Below are 16,143 nucleotides of genomic sequence, written 5' to 3'. Positions count from 1 at the left end.
TGTCTGCTCATCCATCCATCCATCCATCCATCCATCCATGCATCCATCCCTGCCTGCATCCCTCCCTGCATCCTGGCCACTGGTGGTGTCCCAACTGGCCACCCTGGCTGCACCCCCAGCACACACATCCCCCAATACCTCCCAATTTTGATCCAGCCCGTAATAACCACGCAGTACTGGCCCCTTCCCGTTGCCACAGCAACTTGGCAGTGGAGCTGAAATGGTGCTGCTCCATCCCACGCAGGCAGGGCTGGCACCCACACCAGGGGACACAGCCAATCCAAAACCCAGGCCAGGGGAGCAGCATGGCCCCATCACGGGGAAACTGAGGCACTGTGGTGGGACACACGCTGGCTGTGGGATGCTGGGACCCAGCCACCCTAAAAATACCCTCCTGCAAGCAGTGGTGGAATCATGCAGGTACAAGGTGCCAGTGGAGACAGACAGCTCGGTTGATCGGAGCTGACATGGCCACGGGCTTCAGCGCTGCTTAATGAGCAGCCAGGGAGGTTTATTTAGAGCTGACACTGGCTGTTGGACCTGCGTGGCTGCCACAGATCGGAGAGTGGAGCTGCCTGTGACCATGGGGCTGGAGCATGTTTCAGCATCCCCTGCTCATCCATCCAGCCCAAAACACTGGCCTCACCTCCCAGCTCAAGCTCTGGATGTGCACCCAGGGGGTGATGCCCATCACCAGCCCCCTCCTCTTTTCCAGTGGCTTCTTCTAGGGGATTTTGCCCCAAAATTGGGGTGCAGGGGACCTCCTCATCGGGATGAGCTCCTCATGGATGTGACATCTGCTACCCCTGCCAGCAACAGGAGAAAGACAGCTGGTCCGGCAGCAAGTGTCAGTGGGGACTCGGCCACTTCCCCTGCTCCTCGGCAGCCCCGGCACCAGCCCCGGGACAACTCCTGTACAGGCAGCTCCTGGGGCAACTAAGGTGGCATTAGGTGAGCTGGTAATGATGCTGGGTGGCCCCAGCATGGCGAGCACCAGGTGGAGAGGGACGGTGGTGCCTCGGGTGGCCATGCCAGCACCGGTGTGCAGGTGCCCTCCCGTGGCTGGCACGGGAATGGTGAGTGCACCCTCACCTGCACCCCCCGAGGTGGGTGCCCTGTGGGGCTGGGGACCCGAGGGAGCGATCCCGCCACGCAGGGGGACAGGGGTGCTGCCAGCACAGGGCATGGCCCCTGGGAAAGACATGGCCTCAGCCCAGGGAAAAATATAAATCATTTTTAATGAGCAATTTGAACAGCCAAGGGGCTGGAAAGGCCACGGGACCCCTGAATGGGCCATGTCCCTGCCCAGCACCTGCTGGGGCTGAGCCAGTGCACCACAGCAGAGCCTCACCAGTGTGAGGCTGCGCCTGGGGCCCCCAGCCTCCAGCTGCTGTGGGGCTGAGCCCCAGAACCCATGGCATCGCCTCACTACTGTGGGGCTGAGCCACCCAACACCCAGCCAGGGCAGGACAGAGCCCCACAGCACCCCACAGGTGTGGGATTGAGCCTGGTGAGCACCTACAGGGTCCGGGTGTGAGCCAGCACCCACTGCACCCGGCGCCTCCCGTAGGGAGGGTACCCCATAGCACCTAGCTGCATCTCGTATCCCTCCTGAGGGGATGCCATTATGGTGTATGGGGGCCTGGGAGTCTCCATGGTACAGGGTACCCCATCAGCACATGGCCGGGTCCTTCTCCTCTTCTTCCTCCTCCTCATCCTCCTCCTCCTCATTCTCCTCATTATCCTCATCCTCGCCATCAGGCAGCTGCCCCGGAGAGGCCGGGGGAAATGGGGGGCCACGGTCCAGGTTGACGTAGGTGACAGCCAGGTTGACATAGTGCTCGCCCTCCAGTGTGGCCAGAACACGCTCCAGCTCGCCCACCAGCCCCGCGAAGGATGGCCTCTCCTCAGGTGCCGGTGCCCAGCAGTTCAGCAGCACCCCATACCTGCCCCGACAACCCCATCAGCGCTAGCAGCCCTCCAAGACACCCACCACCACCCTGCCCACACCCCAGCCCCACTCACAGTGTGTGGGGACAGTGGCGGGGCTGTGGTAGACGTCGCCCTCGCAGCAGGTAGCGGGCCATGTCGTAGGGGTCCACCTCGGGGTATGGCGGAGCCCCTCGTGTTAGCAGCTCCCACATGAGCACCCCGAAGGACCACTGCCAAGCAGAGAGCTGCCATGGGGGGCAGGCAGGATGGGGATGGGGGACAGGGAATAGGGTTGGGTGTCGTGAGTACCACGTCCGACTTGGTGGTGAATTTCTGGGTCTGGAGGCTCTCCAATGCCATCCACTTGACAGGCAGCTTGGCATGACGGTGACGCCGGACGCTGTAGTACTCCTTGCCAAACACGTCCCGTGCCAGCCCGAAGTCAGCCACCTTCACCGTCAGTGTCTCATCCAGCCTGTGGGACAGTGTTTTGGGGAGGTGAGCCAGCAGGCAGCATCCCCCATGGCCACCCCTGGGCCCACAGGGTGACCCCACACTGGGGTCCAGCAGGCATGGCCGTACTCACATGCAGTTCCTGGCTGCCAGGTCCCGATGCACAAACTTCTTCTGGGCCAGGTATTCCATGCCCAGGGCCACCTGCAGCCCAAAGCCAATGAGGTCCTTCACCGTGGGGCTCTGCAGGGTGGGAGCAGTCAGTGGGGTGACCCTGGCCCCCACCACCCCCTCCCTATAGGTAGCCCCCTACCCGCTCCTCGGCACGGATGAAGTGGCGCAGGTCCCCGTGGCGCATGTAGGGCAGGACGACGAGGGGCAGCCCATGGCGCGGTAGGCAGATCCCCAGCAGCGAGAGCACGTGAGGGTGGTGGAAGCTCTTCATGAGGATGCCCTCACGCAGGAACTCCTCCACCTCCTCCACATCCGTGATGCCTACCAAGAGCCAAGCCATGGGGCATCCCGCTGCCGTGCTGTGCCACGGGACCATACCACTGGAGCAGGTGCTACTCACGGTGCAGGGACTTGATGGCACAGTGGAGGTTCCCCAGTAGCGGGTCCGTGTAGGTGCCATGGTAGACGCTGCCAAAGTGCCCTGCAGGGACAGGCAGCATGAAGTTGTCACCACACATGGTGAGTAGGTGATGCGACAACCAAATCGGGGTGCAGCATCACCTTTGCCAATGACCTGGTGGCGGTGGGTGACAAGCTGCTCCTCGGGGATGAGGATGTCCTTCACCTCCTCCAGCAGCTCTGGCCGCAGGTCCTCCAGGCAGCAGGATGTGACCCTGAGCAGGGGCATGGGGGAGCCACCACCTGCTACGCTGGCACCGGCGCCAGTGCCAGCAAAGCGTGCCTGCGGCCTCACTGGTCCGGGACTGCCTGCCGTGGGCAGTACTGCCAGGACCGGCAGAGGGATGGTGAGGGCTGGGCAGGCACCCAGCACCCCCCTACCCACCGGTGACACCCACTTACCCAGCACCTCTCTGTAGTCAACGCCAGGGCGCTGGGTGGTGGTGGGGGGGTCACTGCGGCCAGGCTGCACCAGCAACTCCAGGTTCTCCGTCCCTGGGGGCAGCGTGGGGTGGGTGGAGAGTGGTGGGGAGTGGGTGAGGGGCAGAAGGCTGCCCGGTGAGCACGGCACTCACCCCTCCTCTTGTTCCAGCGCCAGCGGAGCAGCACGGCGGCCAGGACGCAGCAGAGCAGGAAGGTGATGCTGGTGCCCAGGGCCAGGCTGGCGGCCAGGTCCAGAGAGGCGGCAGGGGGCAGCACCCAGCCCAGCGCCTCGCATGCACTGTTCACGCAGATCTGGGGGAACAGGGGCTCAGCGGGGATGGAGTGGGGGACACTGGGAGGGGGGTGCCCACCCAGGTGGTGCCTACCTCCACAGGGGCCCCAGCTGGGTGCAGGCGCAGCTCACGGGGCAGGCGGCACGTCACCTCATTCTTCAGCACGTTGGGGTGGCAGTGCTGGCCGCCCACTGTCATGGTGATGTTCATGCAGGCAGCCACAGTGTCCAGCCCCAATTGCTGCCCAGACACAGTGCTCTCAGCCCGGGGGTCCTGACAGTGGGAGCCCCCGCCCTGGCTCTCCCCTCTGCCCCACATACATGCACCTCGATCTCATCATCACCAGGCTTGAGGCGGAGGCGCCTGTCCTCCTTCTCGAAGGGATAGACCTTTGGCTTGGGGTAGTAGCGCAGGCGAAAGAGCCAGGGGCTGGTGACACCATCCAGTAGGACACTCAGGTTCCCCAGCGCCGTCTCCACCTTGCTCTCAAAGGGGAAGGCTGGGCTGCGGCACAGCAGCCGCTCCGGTGCCCGCGGGCCCTTACACTCCTGCGGGCAGGGGGATGCTGGCACTGGCACAGCACGGTGCCCACGGATGGGGCAGGCAGGGCCAGGGGGTGACAGCCTCCTGTCCCAGTGCTTACTGTAGCTTTGGTCCTCACACCACTGGCTTCAAAGCGAATCTTGGTGCAATACACAGAGTCCAGGTGGGTGCCAATGATGGTCAGCATCGAGTCCCTATGGCGGGCAGGGATCAGGGCGCTGGGGTGCATGTGACCCCCAGGGTGCATGTGGTCCCCAGGGTGTACATGATCCCTGGGGTGCACATGGGCCCTACGATGCACATGGTCCCCAGGGTGCATGTGGTCCTTGGGGTGCATGTGGCTCCCAAGGTTAACATGGCCCATGGGGTGCATGTGGTCTCCAGCACCTCATCCAGCCCGGCCAGGGTGGGGTGGAGGCTGGGGCCATCTGCCCCTGGGATAGGGACCCCATGCACTCACTCAAAGCTGCAGCTGGGGGTGATGGCCGACACGAAGGGGTCAGGACGGTACTCGAAGGGTAGAGGGGCTGGGAACTCCTCCCCATCGATCCACAGGGTCACCCAGGCTGCGCCCAGGCCACCAGCAGCAGGAGCCACGCACCGGATCACCCCATCACCCTGCCTGGGGACACAGCAGCTGTGGCTGGAGAGGACAGCAGGACTGCAGGGAGTCCCCATGCCTGTCCCCGTGCCAGTGACCCTGCTGTGCCCAGCAGCAGCAGGATTGGGCCATACCTGGGCTCCCAAGCCAGGGGACATTCAGAGCCATTGACCATCACCCGCCAGCTGCTCCCTGCTGAGAGGTCGGTGCCACGGAGTGAGAGGTAAGTGCCACCCCCTTGGGGGCCAAATGGGGGGTGTATGGTGCTGATGGTGGGCTCCTAGGCAGAGATGGGGTTTGGGTGGTGAGTGAGCCAACACCCCCCACCTAAAACCCTACCAGGGTGACCACTGTCACGGGGCCGTACCACGAAGACAAAGCCGCTGAGGGTGGCAGAGCCATGGACATGGAAGGCAGAGGGTCTGGCAGGTTCCTCCACTGTGAGCACTACATCCACCGGGCCCCCCACCGCTGCTGGGCCCCTCGGCTCCAGCTCACACACCAGCACATCCACAAAGTCCTTGCGGCGGGAGGTGGGCAGGGGTCTGTGGGGCAGAGATAGGGAGTCAGCCTCTGGCCAGGGGGCAGCCCTGGACCCTCTTAAGCCGCCATTCTCTCCAAGTACTGTGGCGCACCTGTGGCTCCTGCTCTCCTCCAGCAACACGGCACAGCCTCGCCGCCCCACTGCCACCCGGAAGGTGGGGGGGGGGCTGCGGTGAGGGTTGGGGTCCCAGTGGGAGTGGAAGGTCATGCCACAGAGTGTCACCCGTGTCCGGCCCCGCAGCGGGGCACTCCTGGGGTGGAACTGTGGGAGAGGCACCTGCATTGCCCTGAGCCCCAGAAGCCCAGAAATCCCATTCCCTAGAGGGTGCAACACCCATCCCATGGAGCAGGGTGTCCAGACGGAGCAAAGGTCCCACCATGTGCCACTCCATTTGCCATCTCCCTCCCCACCCGAGTGCCCAGGCGATGTGGGGTGCAGGGGGATGTCAGCGGAGACCTACGTCAGTAAGGACGGGGGGGCAGCTATCCTGGACCCAGGGGCCAGCACACTCGTGGCGGCGGGTGCAGCCGTCCCTGTCCCCACACCAGCCGCAGCCCATGAAGCGCTCAGCCCTCAGGCAGTGCTGGCACGTGGAGAAGTGGTGGCACCCAGGGCCAGTGACATTCAGCTGCCACACCTGGGGATGGAGAGCAGAGAGGAGTGGGCACATGGAACTCAGCACCTGCTCCACAGCCCCTGGTCCCCTCACTCACCTTGGTGCCGGCAGTGAAGAACAGCGAGTGGCCCTGCAGCCCCAGGGCACCCCGTACTGGCCCAGGCTCCCCCAGGGAGAAGTTGGCCAAGGTGAGGAGGTAGGAGCTGGAGCGCTGGAGCACCATCTGCAGTGGAGCAGAGCCAGGGGCTGAGGACACCCCCTGCCCTGCTGGGAGCCCCCCATCCCACCTGGGCCCCCACTCCACCTGGAAGATGCGTCCCTCTGCCGTGCCCAGGTGGGCAACAGTGACATCCCCCAGGGCAGTGACGAAGATGGAGGTGAGGAGAACACCAGCCAGGTGCCCATTGAACAGGTCCACCTTATGGGAGGCGGCAGGGACAAGGGTGGGCTGGTCCCAGCAGCTGGTGTTGGTCACCGGTGCCGAGAGGTTCATCTGCAGCGGAGCATGGGGTGAGCATCTTGCAACCAGTGCTGTCACCCTGACCCCCCACGCCCCTGCAGGTGGGCACCAGCTACAGCCACAAGGTATTTTGGGGAGTGCCAATTGCCCAAGTTCCCCTTCAGGCTACAAACATATTTTTGGGAAAAAACACATCTGCAACCCCTCCCACAGCCCCTGCATGGCGTCAGATCCTGTCCTCCCCTCCCATCCCATCTGGATGTGGTTAATGGTGGCAGCACTGCAAAACCAGCACCCCAAAGCCAGCCCTCTCTTTCCCAGGGCTTGGTGGGGGGGCTGGAGATGAAGGGGGTCACCAGGCACTGGGGGGTCCCACTGGCCACTCACTGATGCGCAGGACCAGGGTCCCCTCCCGGCTGCCCCTGCCAGCGGTGTGAGTCAGCGGCAGTGAGCTGTCTGCTCCAGCGTGGGGAGAGGAAGGGGTTGAGCTGCACCTCATTCCATGCCTGGCTGAGAATGCCGAAACTCATGTCACAGTACTTGGCGGGTCCCTGCCTGCAGAGGGGGCCCTGCCAGGGTGCCCACCCATCCCCATCCTGGCCATGCTGGGGCTTGTCCCTGGAACTCAGCGTTCCTGCCCCACAGCTGTGGCTGGTGAGAAACCCTGGTGACTAATTGCACTTCCGCCTGCGGTTTATTTACCCAGAGAAGGCAGCAGCGGCTCCAGGGCCGGGGCGGCAAGGCAGGAGTGGCCGGGCACCCCACACACCCCAGCCCAAGGAGCATCAAGGCCCCGTGGCTTCCCTGTCCGCCCCCATGCACATAAACAAGCTGAGGTGGGTGGCCATCAACAACCTGGCGCTGGGGACAGTCACTGCAGGGGCTGGAGCTGGTGCTCTCCGGGAAACCACACTAGAGGGGAGGGTGTGTGGCAAGTGGTGGTGTACCCAAGTGCCAGGATATGCGTCTGCAGCACCCGGCTATGAGGGCTGGGTGCCCAGGCTGGGGACCGTGGCCAGATCCCCACCAGCACCCTGCCTCCTCGGTGCGGCTGGCGCTGGTAAAACAGGGTGGCCCCTGCAATGGGCAGTGGGCAGCTGGTGGGGCTGACTCACACCTGGGTGATGCTGCTCTCCCACTGCCCAGCCCAGCCCTGATCACTCTACCAGTGCTTCCTGGCATCCCAGACCCACCTCCCTACCTCCCAGCAGACCCGCAGCCCCTCGGGACGCAGGACTCACATTGTGCGGGCAGTACTCCACTGGCTGGAAGAAGCTGAGCCCACGCAGCAGTGCCGGGTGCCCGGTGCCACAGCACTTCTCCATGCCCTCCTCTATGGCCTGGGCGAGCAGGCGGAGCGGGAAGGCGCAGACAGCTGAGTTCTCCCGTGGCAGCCGGCTCTCTGGCCGGCTCTCGGCAAAGGCTCCGAAAAGCACTGTGTCAGTGTCATTGATGCCAAGGTCGCGGGCCAGGCGCGCACCGGGGCGGGTGGCATGGGCAGCCTGCAGCACGTTGTAGGCGATGTCGTGCTCTGTGTCCCCCTCTCCGCTGTGCCGCCGCCGCCGGCGGCGCTTGGACTCGAAGCGGCAGTCAAGAACAAGCTCGCGGTAGCGGCGGAGGTCATGCTCGTGGGTACTGAGCCGCGCCAGACGCGTGTGATATGCTGCAGAGCCCGGCCGCTCCGGCTGCACCGTCAAGAAGTAGACATGGTCCCCATAAGTAAAGGAGTGCACGTAGTGGATGGTGTAATTGTCCTGGTAGCGTGGCAGCACCGTCAACCACTGGAAGTCATCCGAAAAGCCATCCAAGGTGCCCTTCAGCCTGCGGACAGACACTGACTGCGGACTGTACTGTGCTGCCACACTGCTGTTTATGGTGGAGCCGAGGTAGAAGAAAGAGGCGTAGGAGGTGGCCACCACAGTGGCACTAGTCCCCAGGGGGCTGGCCACGCAGTCAGGGCAGGACATGGGTCTGTTGCCTGTGGCTGAGTACAGGCAGCGCGTGGTTGCAATGGTCACCTCGCCGTTCTGCACCTCCAGCTGGTGCTGGTAGCACAGGCCATGTCGTGACGTGCCGCAGCTGTACAGCCACGGCTCCAACGGGTCCAGCAGCAGCAGGACGTTGTCTGTGTCCTCAGGGCCATCTGTGACAGCTGGGCACAGGCGGCAGATCTGGCACTCAGTGCTGCCCACTGGGCCGGTGATGAGGACGGAAAGGAGCCGCATCTCGGGGTTGGCCAGCAGGATCCGGTTGCGGACGGCCACAAAGACAGCAGCTGGACCAGTGGAGTCAGCAAAGACGGCAACATTCTGCACAAGGCTGCCAGCATCGAGGCCAGGCAACACATAGGGGATGGAGAAGTTCCTAGTGGCACTGTAGGGGATGCGGGGACACTGCCAGGCACTGGTGCCCAGTGGGGCCAGGGCAAGCACCAGCAAGAGGCACATGTGGCACAGCGGCCCCGTGCTGCACGGTGCCACCAGCATGGTGTTATTGATAGTGCTCAGCTCTGAGCAGGATTGGAACACACAGAGGATGGGTCACCATTGCATCTGCCAAAATAGAGGAGAAAGAGGTTTACCCGATGCAGGGGGGTGAGGACCTGGGGCAGTGCTAGAGCTGTGTGTGGGACTGGGGGTGCCAGAGACCCCTGGGGCCAGACCACAATTGGTGCTGCTGGGGGCAGAGAGACTACACCAAGCCTCTTCTCAAACACTGCAAATGGGAGGCGAAAACAGACTGCCTGCAGCAGGGGGACAAATCCCACCTGATGCCACCTCCTAGGTACCCTCACCTGTTCCCTGGCAGCTTCTGTGCCCCACACAAACCCACCATGACCCCTCCAGGGGACAAGAATGGGGACAAGGACCCCGAGGGCCCCCTGGAGCCAGGGCGGGGATAGGGACCCATCCAGCCCCTCGGGTCAGCAATGGGGACAGGGCAGTCCCACGGGGCTGGGACAAATTCCCTGTCAGTCCCCAGGGACAGGGGCCCCGCTGTACCGCGGGGCCGGGCGCCCACCCCCGAGCTCACCGGAGTCGGGAGCGTTCCCCAGCCGGGGTCCCCGTCGGCTCCAGCTGCCCCCGCCCGCCCCGCCCCGAGGCCGCACCGTCCCGCTCTGTCCCGTCCGGTACCGTTTCAAGCCGGGCCGTGCCGTGCCGGGAGCTCACCTGGGCGCTGCCTGGCCGTGCCGGGCCGTGCCGTGCCGTGCAGTGCCGGGGCGGGGCGGAGCGGGGCCGGGCCGGAGCCGCCGAGGCAGGACGGGGCGGGACGGGGCGGGCGGCCGGGCCGTGCGGGGCTCCCCGAGGGCCGGCACCGGCACTCCCAGCCCGGGGGTGCTGGGAGGCACAAGGGGCACAGAGGGAGCCACATGGTCCCGAGGTTCCAAGAGGGTTACTGGACACCACAGACGACAAGCTTGGGTGGGCACGATCCCTCAGAGAGACACAGGTGAGAGCCGGGTTTCCTGATGTAGGGCTGGCACACTGCCTCGGAGGCCCAGCACAGCTCAGTGGTTGTCAGAGGGTCCCCGTGGCTGGGAGGCGGCTGCCAGCATCCCAGGATTCATGCATGGTCCAGGCACGTTGGCACCAGTTGGCCCGTCTGCCACTGGCAGCAGGGGCTGTCCACACCCTGGCACATGAAATCTCTACTTCCCTGAAATCACCGCTTCCCCGAAGCTGCCTGTGCTGGCACTGCGCTTGTGACTCCCAGGCTGGTGGGGTGACCTTCTGGGGGAGTGCAGTGGGTTCAGCTTGGTGGGGTTCCAGCTGGGGGACAAAAGCAGGGCTAGGGCAGCCACAGCTTTGCCAGCAGAGCATGGGGGCTATTCTGGTTGTGTTCATTCTTTGCCCCGTGTCCCTTTCCCCCCATCAAGGGCAGTGGTGGGAGGTGGCAGCGCTGCTGTGCCCACAGATGCAGGAAGATGTTTTATATCCGGATGCGCTGCACAGATTTGCCCTCCAAGCGCCTTGCTGCCATCAGGCTGTGCACATGGACTTCTCCAGCCCGAGCAGGGCACCACCTCATGCTGCTGGGGGGGACTTTGGTCCCAGAAGGGGCTGAATATGCTGAAAATGGGCTCCCCTGCCCTCACCACCTGGGCAGGCTCAGCACTCCCAGGTTCCCGCCCCCGCATTGTGCAAGGCCTGGTGGTTATGCTGGCCTTACCCAATAGCTCCTTCCTCCGGCTGCACAGCTCCCGCTCAGTTTCGACATGAGCTGGCTCTGGCCAGCCCATCCCAGGGTTTTCACTGCCCCCACCAGCGGTTCCAGCACAGTCCTGGCTGCCTTGCACCGTGCCTCAGCAGCTTTCCCGGCATCCAGCGGGTCCCCAGGGCTGGACTGCACTGTATCCAAACTTGGACCAAACTTCCCTACCACCGTGGCCATTTGCACCGCCCCCCCAACACACACTCATGAACGTGACAAAGACTTGGCTTAGGGTCCAGATAATGTTTATGAGCAAAGACAAGCAATTACACTCTGGCAGGAGCATAAATACAGGAGAATAGTCCCTGCACTAGCCCTGACGGGTCCTTCCCATCTCCCTCGGTGTCTCAGTGCCACCCCGGTGGCTTTGCCCCTTCTTGAACACCCATCCCAGCAGCGATCAGACAGCCCCAAAAGACAGGGTCAGGCCATGCCTGGTGTGCTGCAGCATTCATGGGTGCTCAGCCCCACACCAGTGCCTGGGGACGGCTGGTGAGGAGGTGGCCCCCATGCAGCAAGCTCAGCGCAGCTGGCTCAAGGGGCTGGGTTTGGGGGCAGGTGCTCCCGCATCAAGAGGAAGACCCTCCTCGGGCTGGGGTTCACCAGCACCCCATGCCGGGGGGTTGTCCAGGGGGCAGTGCTTGAGCTGACCCTGTAGGGTCCACTGCCCAGGAGCTAGCACTATGAGCCCACAAGCACCATGATGAGCACCCTGGTACTCCAGGCTTCTCTGGGGCTGCTCTGTGCTTGTGGGGGAGGAAGCAGGACTCCGCTGCCCTGGTCAGGGCAGGCTGACCTGCCACCCTGCCTGCCAGTGTCCCCAGGTCATGGTGGGAAGGGTCCAGGTTCACACAGATGCCAAGGGAATGGAACCTGCTGGGGACAGCTGTGGGACTGCCAGGGGCTGCCTGGCACTTGGGGTTTTGGCTCCCCCAGGGCAGGGAGAGGAGCAGCGCATTCCCTGGGCCAGCCCTGTCCCCCACCTGGCTGGTATCACCCACCACCCGCAGGGACAGCAGCATAGGGGTCCCCTGAGTGCTGCCACATTTCCCCAGGGACACCCACCCTCATCACAGCCCCAGGACAGCAGAGAGGAGGGTGCCAGGCCCAGGGCCACAACTGCCCTCCAGCAACCTGAGGTACCAGGAGCCCTGCTCCAGGACATCCATAAGGAGGAATGGGGCCGGGGGCCACAGAGGAAGGGCAGCCTCCCCAGAGAGGGGCAGTGCCTGCGGATGAGAGAAAGTCCTGCTCACCCAATCCTCAAGCAGCTGTGCGCTCTGGCTCTAACACCCAGGTTGGACAGTCCCATGGGTGGGTTTCCCCGAGCTCCGGAGTCCCACCGTGCCCTCTCCCCTGGACTCATGGCCCAAGCTTTCCCAGGGGACAGGTGCCCCGGCACCGCAGGGGCTCCCCTGGCTGGCACCATGCCCTGGGCAACGTCTGTCAGTATGTCTGGGGCGTGAGGATGAAGAGTCTGTCTTCCTCCTTCCGGATCCACTTCATGAGCTTGTTGACAGCACTGATGGCGCCGGCCTTGGTCCCCAGGGGACTGTAGCATATGTAGAGCTCAAAGGCGCTGGTTACCTGCGTGAAAAAACAGGCTACCTGCTGGGCACATGTCTGTGCCTCACTTGGGGTTGGCTCTGCATCTTCCCCGCACAGGAATGGGGAGCAGGCACAGGGGCTCCAGTGCAGGGACATGGGGCTCCAGTGCAGGGTACCCTAAATGGGTGGCACCTCATTTGCTCAGAAGTGGGAGGACCAAACCTCATGGTTTGCACCCACAGTGGGTTTTCTCCGTGGTATGGGGGAGTTCACAACAGCACACGGCAGAGCCCGCAGTGCCAGAGCTCACCGGTCCCAGCTGCTGTCCTTGCTCGTCCCTCCCTGGCACAGGGGTACATAGTGACAGGCTGACCCCCAAAGGACCACACATGGGCTGGGGTAACCCTAGGGACCATGGAGCTGATGGTGTGTTGTGTCACCACCCCCTCACTCCACCATGCAGGACTGGAGAAGTTGGGCTCATCCACACGCTGCACACAGCCCTTACCCACGCCAGGAGGTTCTCCCGGGGGCCCGTGAAGTAGATGTTCTTCAGGGGCCGTGAAGAGTTGTGAGCCCGGCTGTGAAGGTACTGGTAGAGCCCCAGGAGCCTTTCCTTCTCCTCCTCCTGCACGTAGGGTGCCTCAATCTCGGGGCTGCAGGAACACAGCACCCTGTTAGCCCCCTGGAGAAGGGCGTTCACGGAGAAGACTTGTCCCACACCCCCAATGCTTCCCCTAGGGCCTCACCTGGTGAAGAGTCCAGAGCTCTTGGACTTGTAGATGAAGTGCCGGAGGTCGGGGATGCCCACCTGGGCGACACTGTAGAATGGGGTGCGCAGGGCATCCTGCAGAGCGTGGTGCACACCCCGCCGCCGCAGGCGCTCCTGGAAGCGCCGCTTACAGTCGGAGACGGTAAAGAAGTCCTCGCGGTCGGTGGAGACCAGTAGGAGGCACAGGTCCATATCCTGCTCCAGGTAGGAGATGTGGGCATGGAAGAAGCCGCTGGAGTTGAACTTGGGGAGGCAAATGGGAGTCCAGGCTTCACCCTCCCGGAAGGAGGAAGAAGAGCTGATGAGGTTGAAGAGCAGGTGGAGGTCAATGGGGTGGAGAAACTGATCCTTCTTCCTCACAAGAGACACCAGCTGGTTCCCTGACAGGAGGATGGAGAAGACCAGGCTCTTGGCCTTGGCCTGCTGGAGGCTGGTGCTGACAGCATCCCGGACACTGGCTGCCAGGGGCAGGCAACGCACAGCGCCCATGAGGAAGCTAGGGTCATGGGCCATGAGGTCCAGCAGGTTGTCGGTGATGCGCTCTGAGCCGGCCAGGAGCCTGCGCAGGTCGTAGTTCTGCTTCTGCTGGAAGATGTGGTTGAGCTGGGTCCAGGTGAGCAGGCTCAGGATCTGGTAGTAGATGTAGAGTAGCTCGTGGGCAATCTCCTGCTCCGACTGCCGGGTCCGTGCCACTGCCACCAGCACCAGAGGGCTTCTCCGCACAAAGACCACCTTGTAGCCATCTGCTCGGGAGGGAGTCCCCAGGGGGCCGGGGACAGACAGCTAAGCCTGGCTCCCCAGGGCTGCAAGAGGGAGCCAGGCTGCAGTGCCCCCCTCCCCCCACCCAAAAACGAATTTGCCCCTGGGGACAGTAATGTGGCCCACAGTGCCAGAGGCACAGTTGGGAAAGCTGTGACAATCCCCTGTCCCACTCCCCCCGCTCTGGGCAGTACCTGCATGGATGGATCGGATGGCATTTTTCTCAGCCTCCAGGAAGGACACCAGGGCCATCATGACGCCCATAGTGCTGGAGAGGGCCTCCTCAGAGCCATAGCGGGAGTACACGGGCTTGCCCGCCTCACTCAGCACAAAGACGTGCTTCCTGTGCATGCGCCAGGCATCCATGGTCACGTCTTCCTCCTCCTTGCTGGACAGCACCGAGTCGCGGCGGGCGGTCTGCGGGGACGGCTCCAGCTTCCCCTCCTTGCTTGGCCTCATCTCCTCCTCCAGGTCAAGGGCCATGCCTGTCAGTTGCGTGCTGAGCTCACTGAAGTCCTTGCTGATCTGCTCCATGCTGCTGGGCTCGGCTGGCTCCCCCCGCCCCTCCTCTGTGCTCCGCACTGTGGCTGCTCCGTCCTCCGGACTTGTCAAGTCCTCATAGGAACGGGTGTGCACGAACATGGCTCCCTCTTGGCCTGCCCCTGCAGACAACGGACCATGCAGTGTCTGTCTGCTTGTCCTCCACGCTGAGACAGCGAGCGGACAGACAGACGACACAAAAGCGATAGAGGGTTGCAGGGAGGGTGCTGGCCTCCTCTCCCCATCCCGTGGCACCCAGGGGTGCAGGTTTTCCTGGTGGGGAGTTGCCAGGGGGCCCATCTCCCCCTGCACAACAAGAACTGGTTTCACCCACACATCGAGCTCTGCCCCATACCTGGCTCTGTCCCCTGCGCCAGCCCCGGCGTGGGGCTCTCGGATCGCTCCGCATGCTGCCCATCTCCTGGCGCCAGGGACCCATTGGGCACTTCCCAGCTTTTCTTCTTCTGGACATCTGCAGCCATTCCTCACGGCAGGACCTGCGTGTCACCCACAGCGTCACCCCTCTGTGCTCTCACCCACAAAACAGGCCCCAAAACGCTCCACTCTCAAGTGGGGCCTCACCAGCACCCTTGGCCCAGTCCTGCTGGCTCAGCAGGCAGCACTGAGCTCTGTTGAGATGTCAGAAAAGCTGCTCTAATCCAGCAGGATTTCCTTCCTCCTGTGGCCCTGGCTCCTTCCAGCCCCCCAGCCCCAGCACCTTCATCCAGGCTTGGCCCCAATTTCCCCTGAGTGCTGGGAAAGCTGCTCAGGCTCCCTCCTGGCAGCGAGGGGGAAGGGATCCGGCCCTGCTCAATCCCAGAGGCCTCTTATTTGCACAGGGCGGGTTTTATGGCACTCCTTGGCCTGGATTAGGTGGCCGAGATGAGCTCAGGCTGGTGACGCTCCTTCCGAGGCCACAGCCGCTCAGGTGGCACAGCTCCCCGGGTGCACGATGCCCTGTCAAGCCCCCGCCCCCCGGGTCACCCCTGGCGCAAACCCGGCAGTGCCTCCGGCCCGTACCTTCTCCCTGCCCCGCGGGGAAACCGGCCCCGCAGCGAACACACGCACACAGCAGTGCAGGAAGGCGGCTGGGCGGGGACCTCACGCTGCTTCACTGCCGGAGCCCCCCCATAGCCCGACATCGGGCGGGCTAGAGAGCCCCGGCTTGGCTGTGACACCCCCAGCTCCAGCCGGGAACGCCGCACCTGGTGGGCTGGACACGCCCCCAAAAGCCTGCAGCCCCCCGGCAGCCCTGGAGGGAGCTGGGCTACAGGTCAGGGCCCCGACCTCTCCGGCCGCACCGCTGCCCCCGCGGGCCGGGGTCTCCCCGGGACCCCCGCGGCACAGTGCGGGGCCTGTCCCGGCCCCCCTCCCGCCCAGAGGGCCACCGCTGCCGGTGCTCTGGGGAAGTGTCAGGCCCGGGACCGCCCCGCAGTCCCCCGCACCGGGACCGACCTGCGCGGCTCCTCCCGTCAGCACCGGAGGCCCGGCGGGCAGCGCGGCGGGCGCAGCTGCGGCGGAGGCCACCCGGCAGCCCCCAGCACGGCCTAGACGAGGCGGGGGGAACGACGCCGGCGGCGGGCAACCACCTTCCGCCGCCGCACCCCCGGCATCGCGGCACCGGCGCGGCGGGATCCGCCCCCGCGGCCTGCCCGGGCCTGGCCCCACCGCCACAAGGTCGGGCACCGGCCCCGCGGCATCATGGGAGCTGTAGGCAGGACGCGCTCCCCGCGGCCGCTGCCCGCCCCTTCGCGACTACAACTCCCGGCAGGCAGCTGCAGCCGCGCGGAGCATGCTGGGAGATGGAGTCCGCC

General features: G+C 64.4%; 2 protein-coding genes across 4 annotated transcripts; both read right to left on the bottom strand.

Annotated features, from left to right (window-relative positions):
- Positions 1–1,218: 1,218 nt before the first annotated feature.
- MST1R (macrophage stimulating 1 receptor) lies at positions 1,219–9,716 on the bottom strand. 2 transcript variants are annotated; one of them, XM_071813148.1, is made up of 21 exons: positions 9,633–9,716; positions 7,740–9,050; positions 6,343–6,531; positions 6,136–6,261; positions 5,883–6,059; positions 5,514–5,683; positions 5,246–5,423; positions 5,013–5,158; positions 4,738–4,899; positions 4,378–4,471; positions 4,055–4,282; positions 3,828–3,974; positions 3,594–3,753; positions 3,421–3,513; positions 3,121–3,342; positions 2,960–3,040; positions 2,699–2,880; positions 2,519–2,628; positions 2,242–2,407; positions 2,026–2,162; positions 1,219–1,946 (listed from the first exon to the last, which is right to left on the bottom strand). In XM_071813148.1, the coding sequence occupies exons 2-21, from the start codon at positions 8,982–8,984 to the stop codon at positions 1,673–1,675; spliced, it is 4,287 nt and encodes a 1,428-aa protein (XP_071669249.1). In that variant the 5' UTR covers positions 8,985–9,050; positions 9,633–9,716; the 3' UTR covers positions 1,219–1,672. The 2 variants fall into 2 exon arrangements, with proteins under 2 accessions (XP_071669249.1, XP_065702122.1); XM_065846050.2 differs by having other exon boundaries at positions 9,669–9,714.
- A 1,222-nt stretch (positions 9,717–10,938) lies between these two features.
- Positions 10,939–16,003, bottom strand: MON1A (MON1 homolog A, secretory trafficking associated). 2 transcript variants are annotated; one of them, XM_065846053.2, is made up of 6 exons: positions 15,785–16,003; positions 14,685–14,826; positions 13,984–14,451; positions 13,008–13,773; positions 12,767–12,914; positions 10,939–12,297 (listed from the first exon to the last, which is right to left on the bottom strand). In XM_065846053.2, the coding sequence occupies exons 2-6, from the start codon at positions 14,809–14,811 to the stop codon at positions 12,157–12,159; spliced, it is 1,650 nt and encodes a 549-aa protein (XP_065702125.1). In that variant the 5' UTR covers positions 14,812–14,826; positions 15,785–16,003; the 3' UTR covers positions 10,939–12,156. The 2 variants fall into 2 exon arrangements, with proteins under 2 accessions (XP_065702125.1, XP_065702126.1); XM_065846054.2 differs by lacking the exon at positions 15,785–16,003 and adding an exon at positions 15,350–15,761.
- Positions 16,004–16,143: the final 140 nt, after the last annotated feature.

Source organism: Patagioenas fasciata, chromosome 10, assembly GCF_037038585.1.
Source record: "Patagioenas fasciata isolate bPatFas1 chromosome 10, bPatFas1.hap1, whole genome shotgun sequence".
Classification (NCBI taxonomy): domain Eukaryota; kingdom Metazoa; phylum Chordata; class Aves; order Columbiformes; family Columbidae; genus Patagioenas; species Patagioenas fasciata.
The sequence above is the reverse complement of the archived record's forward strand: the minus strand, read 5'-3'. Positions and strand labels throughout refer to the sequence as shown.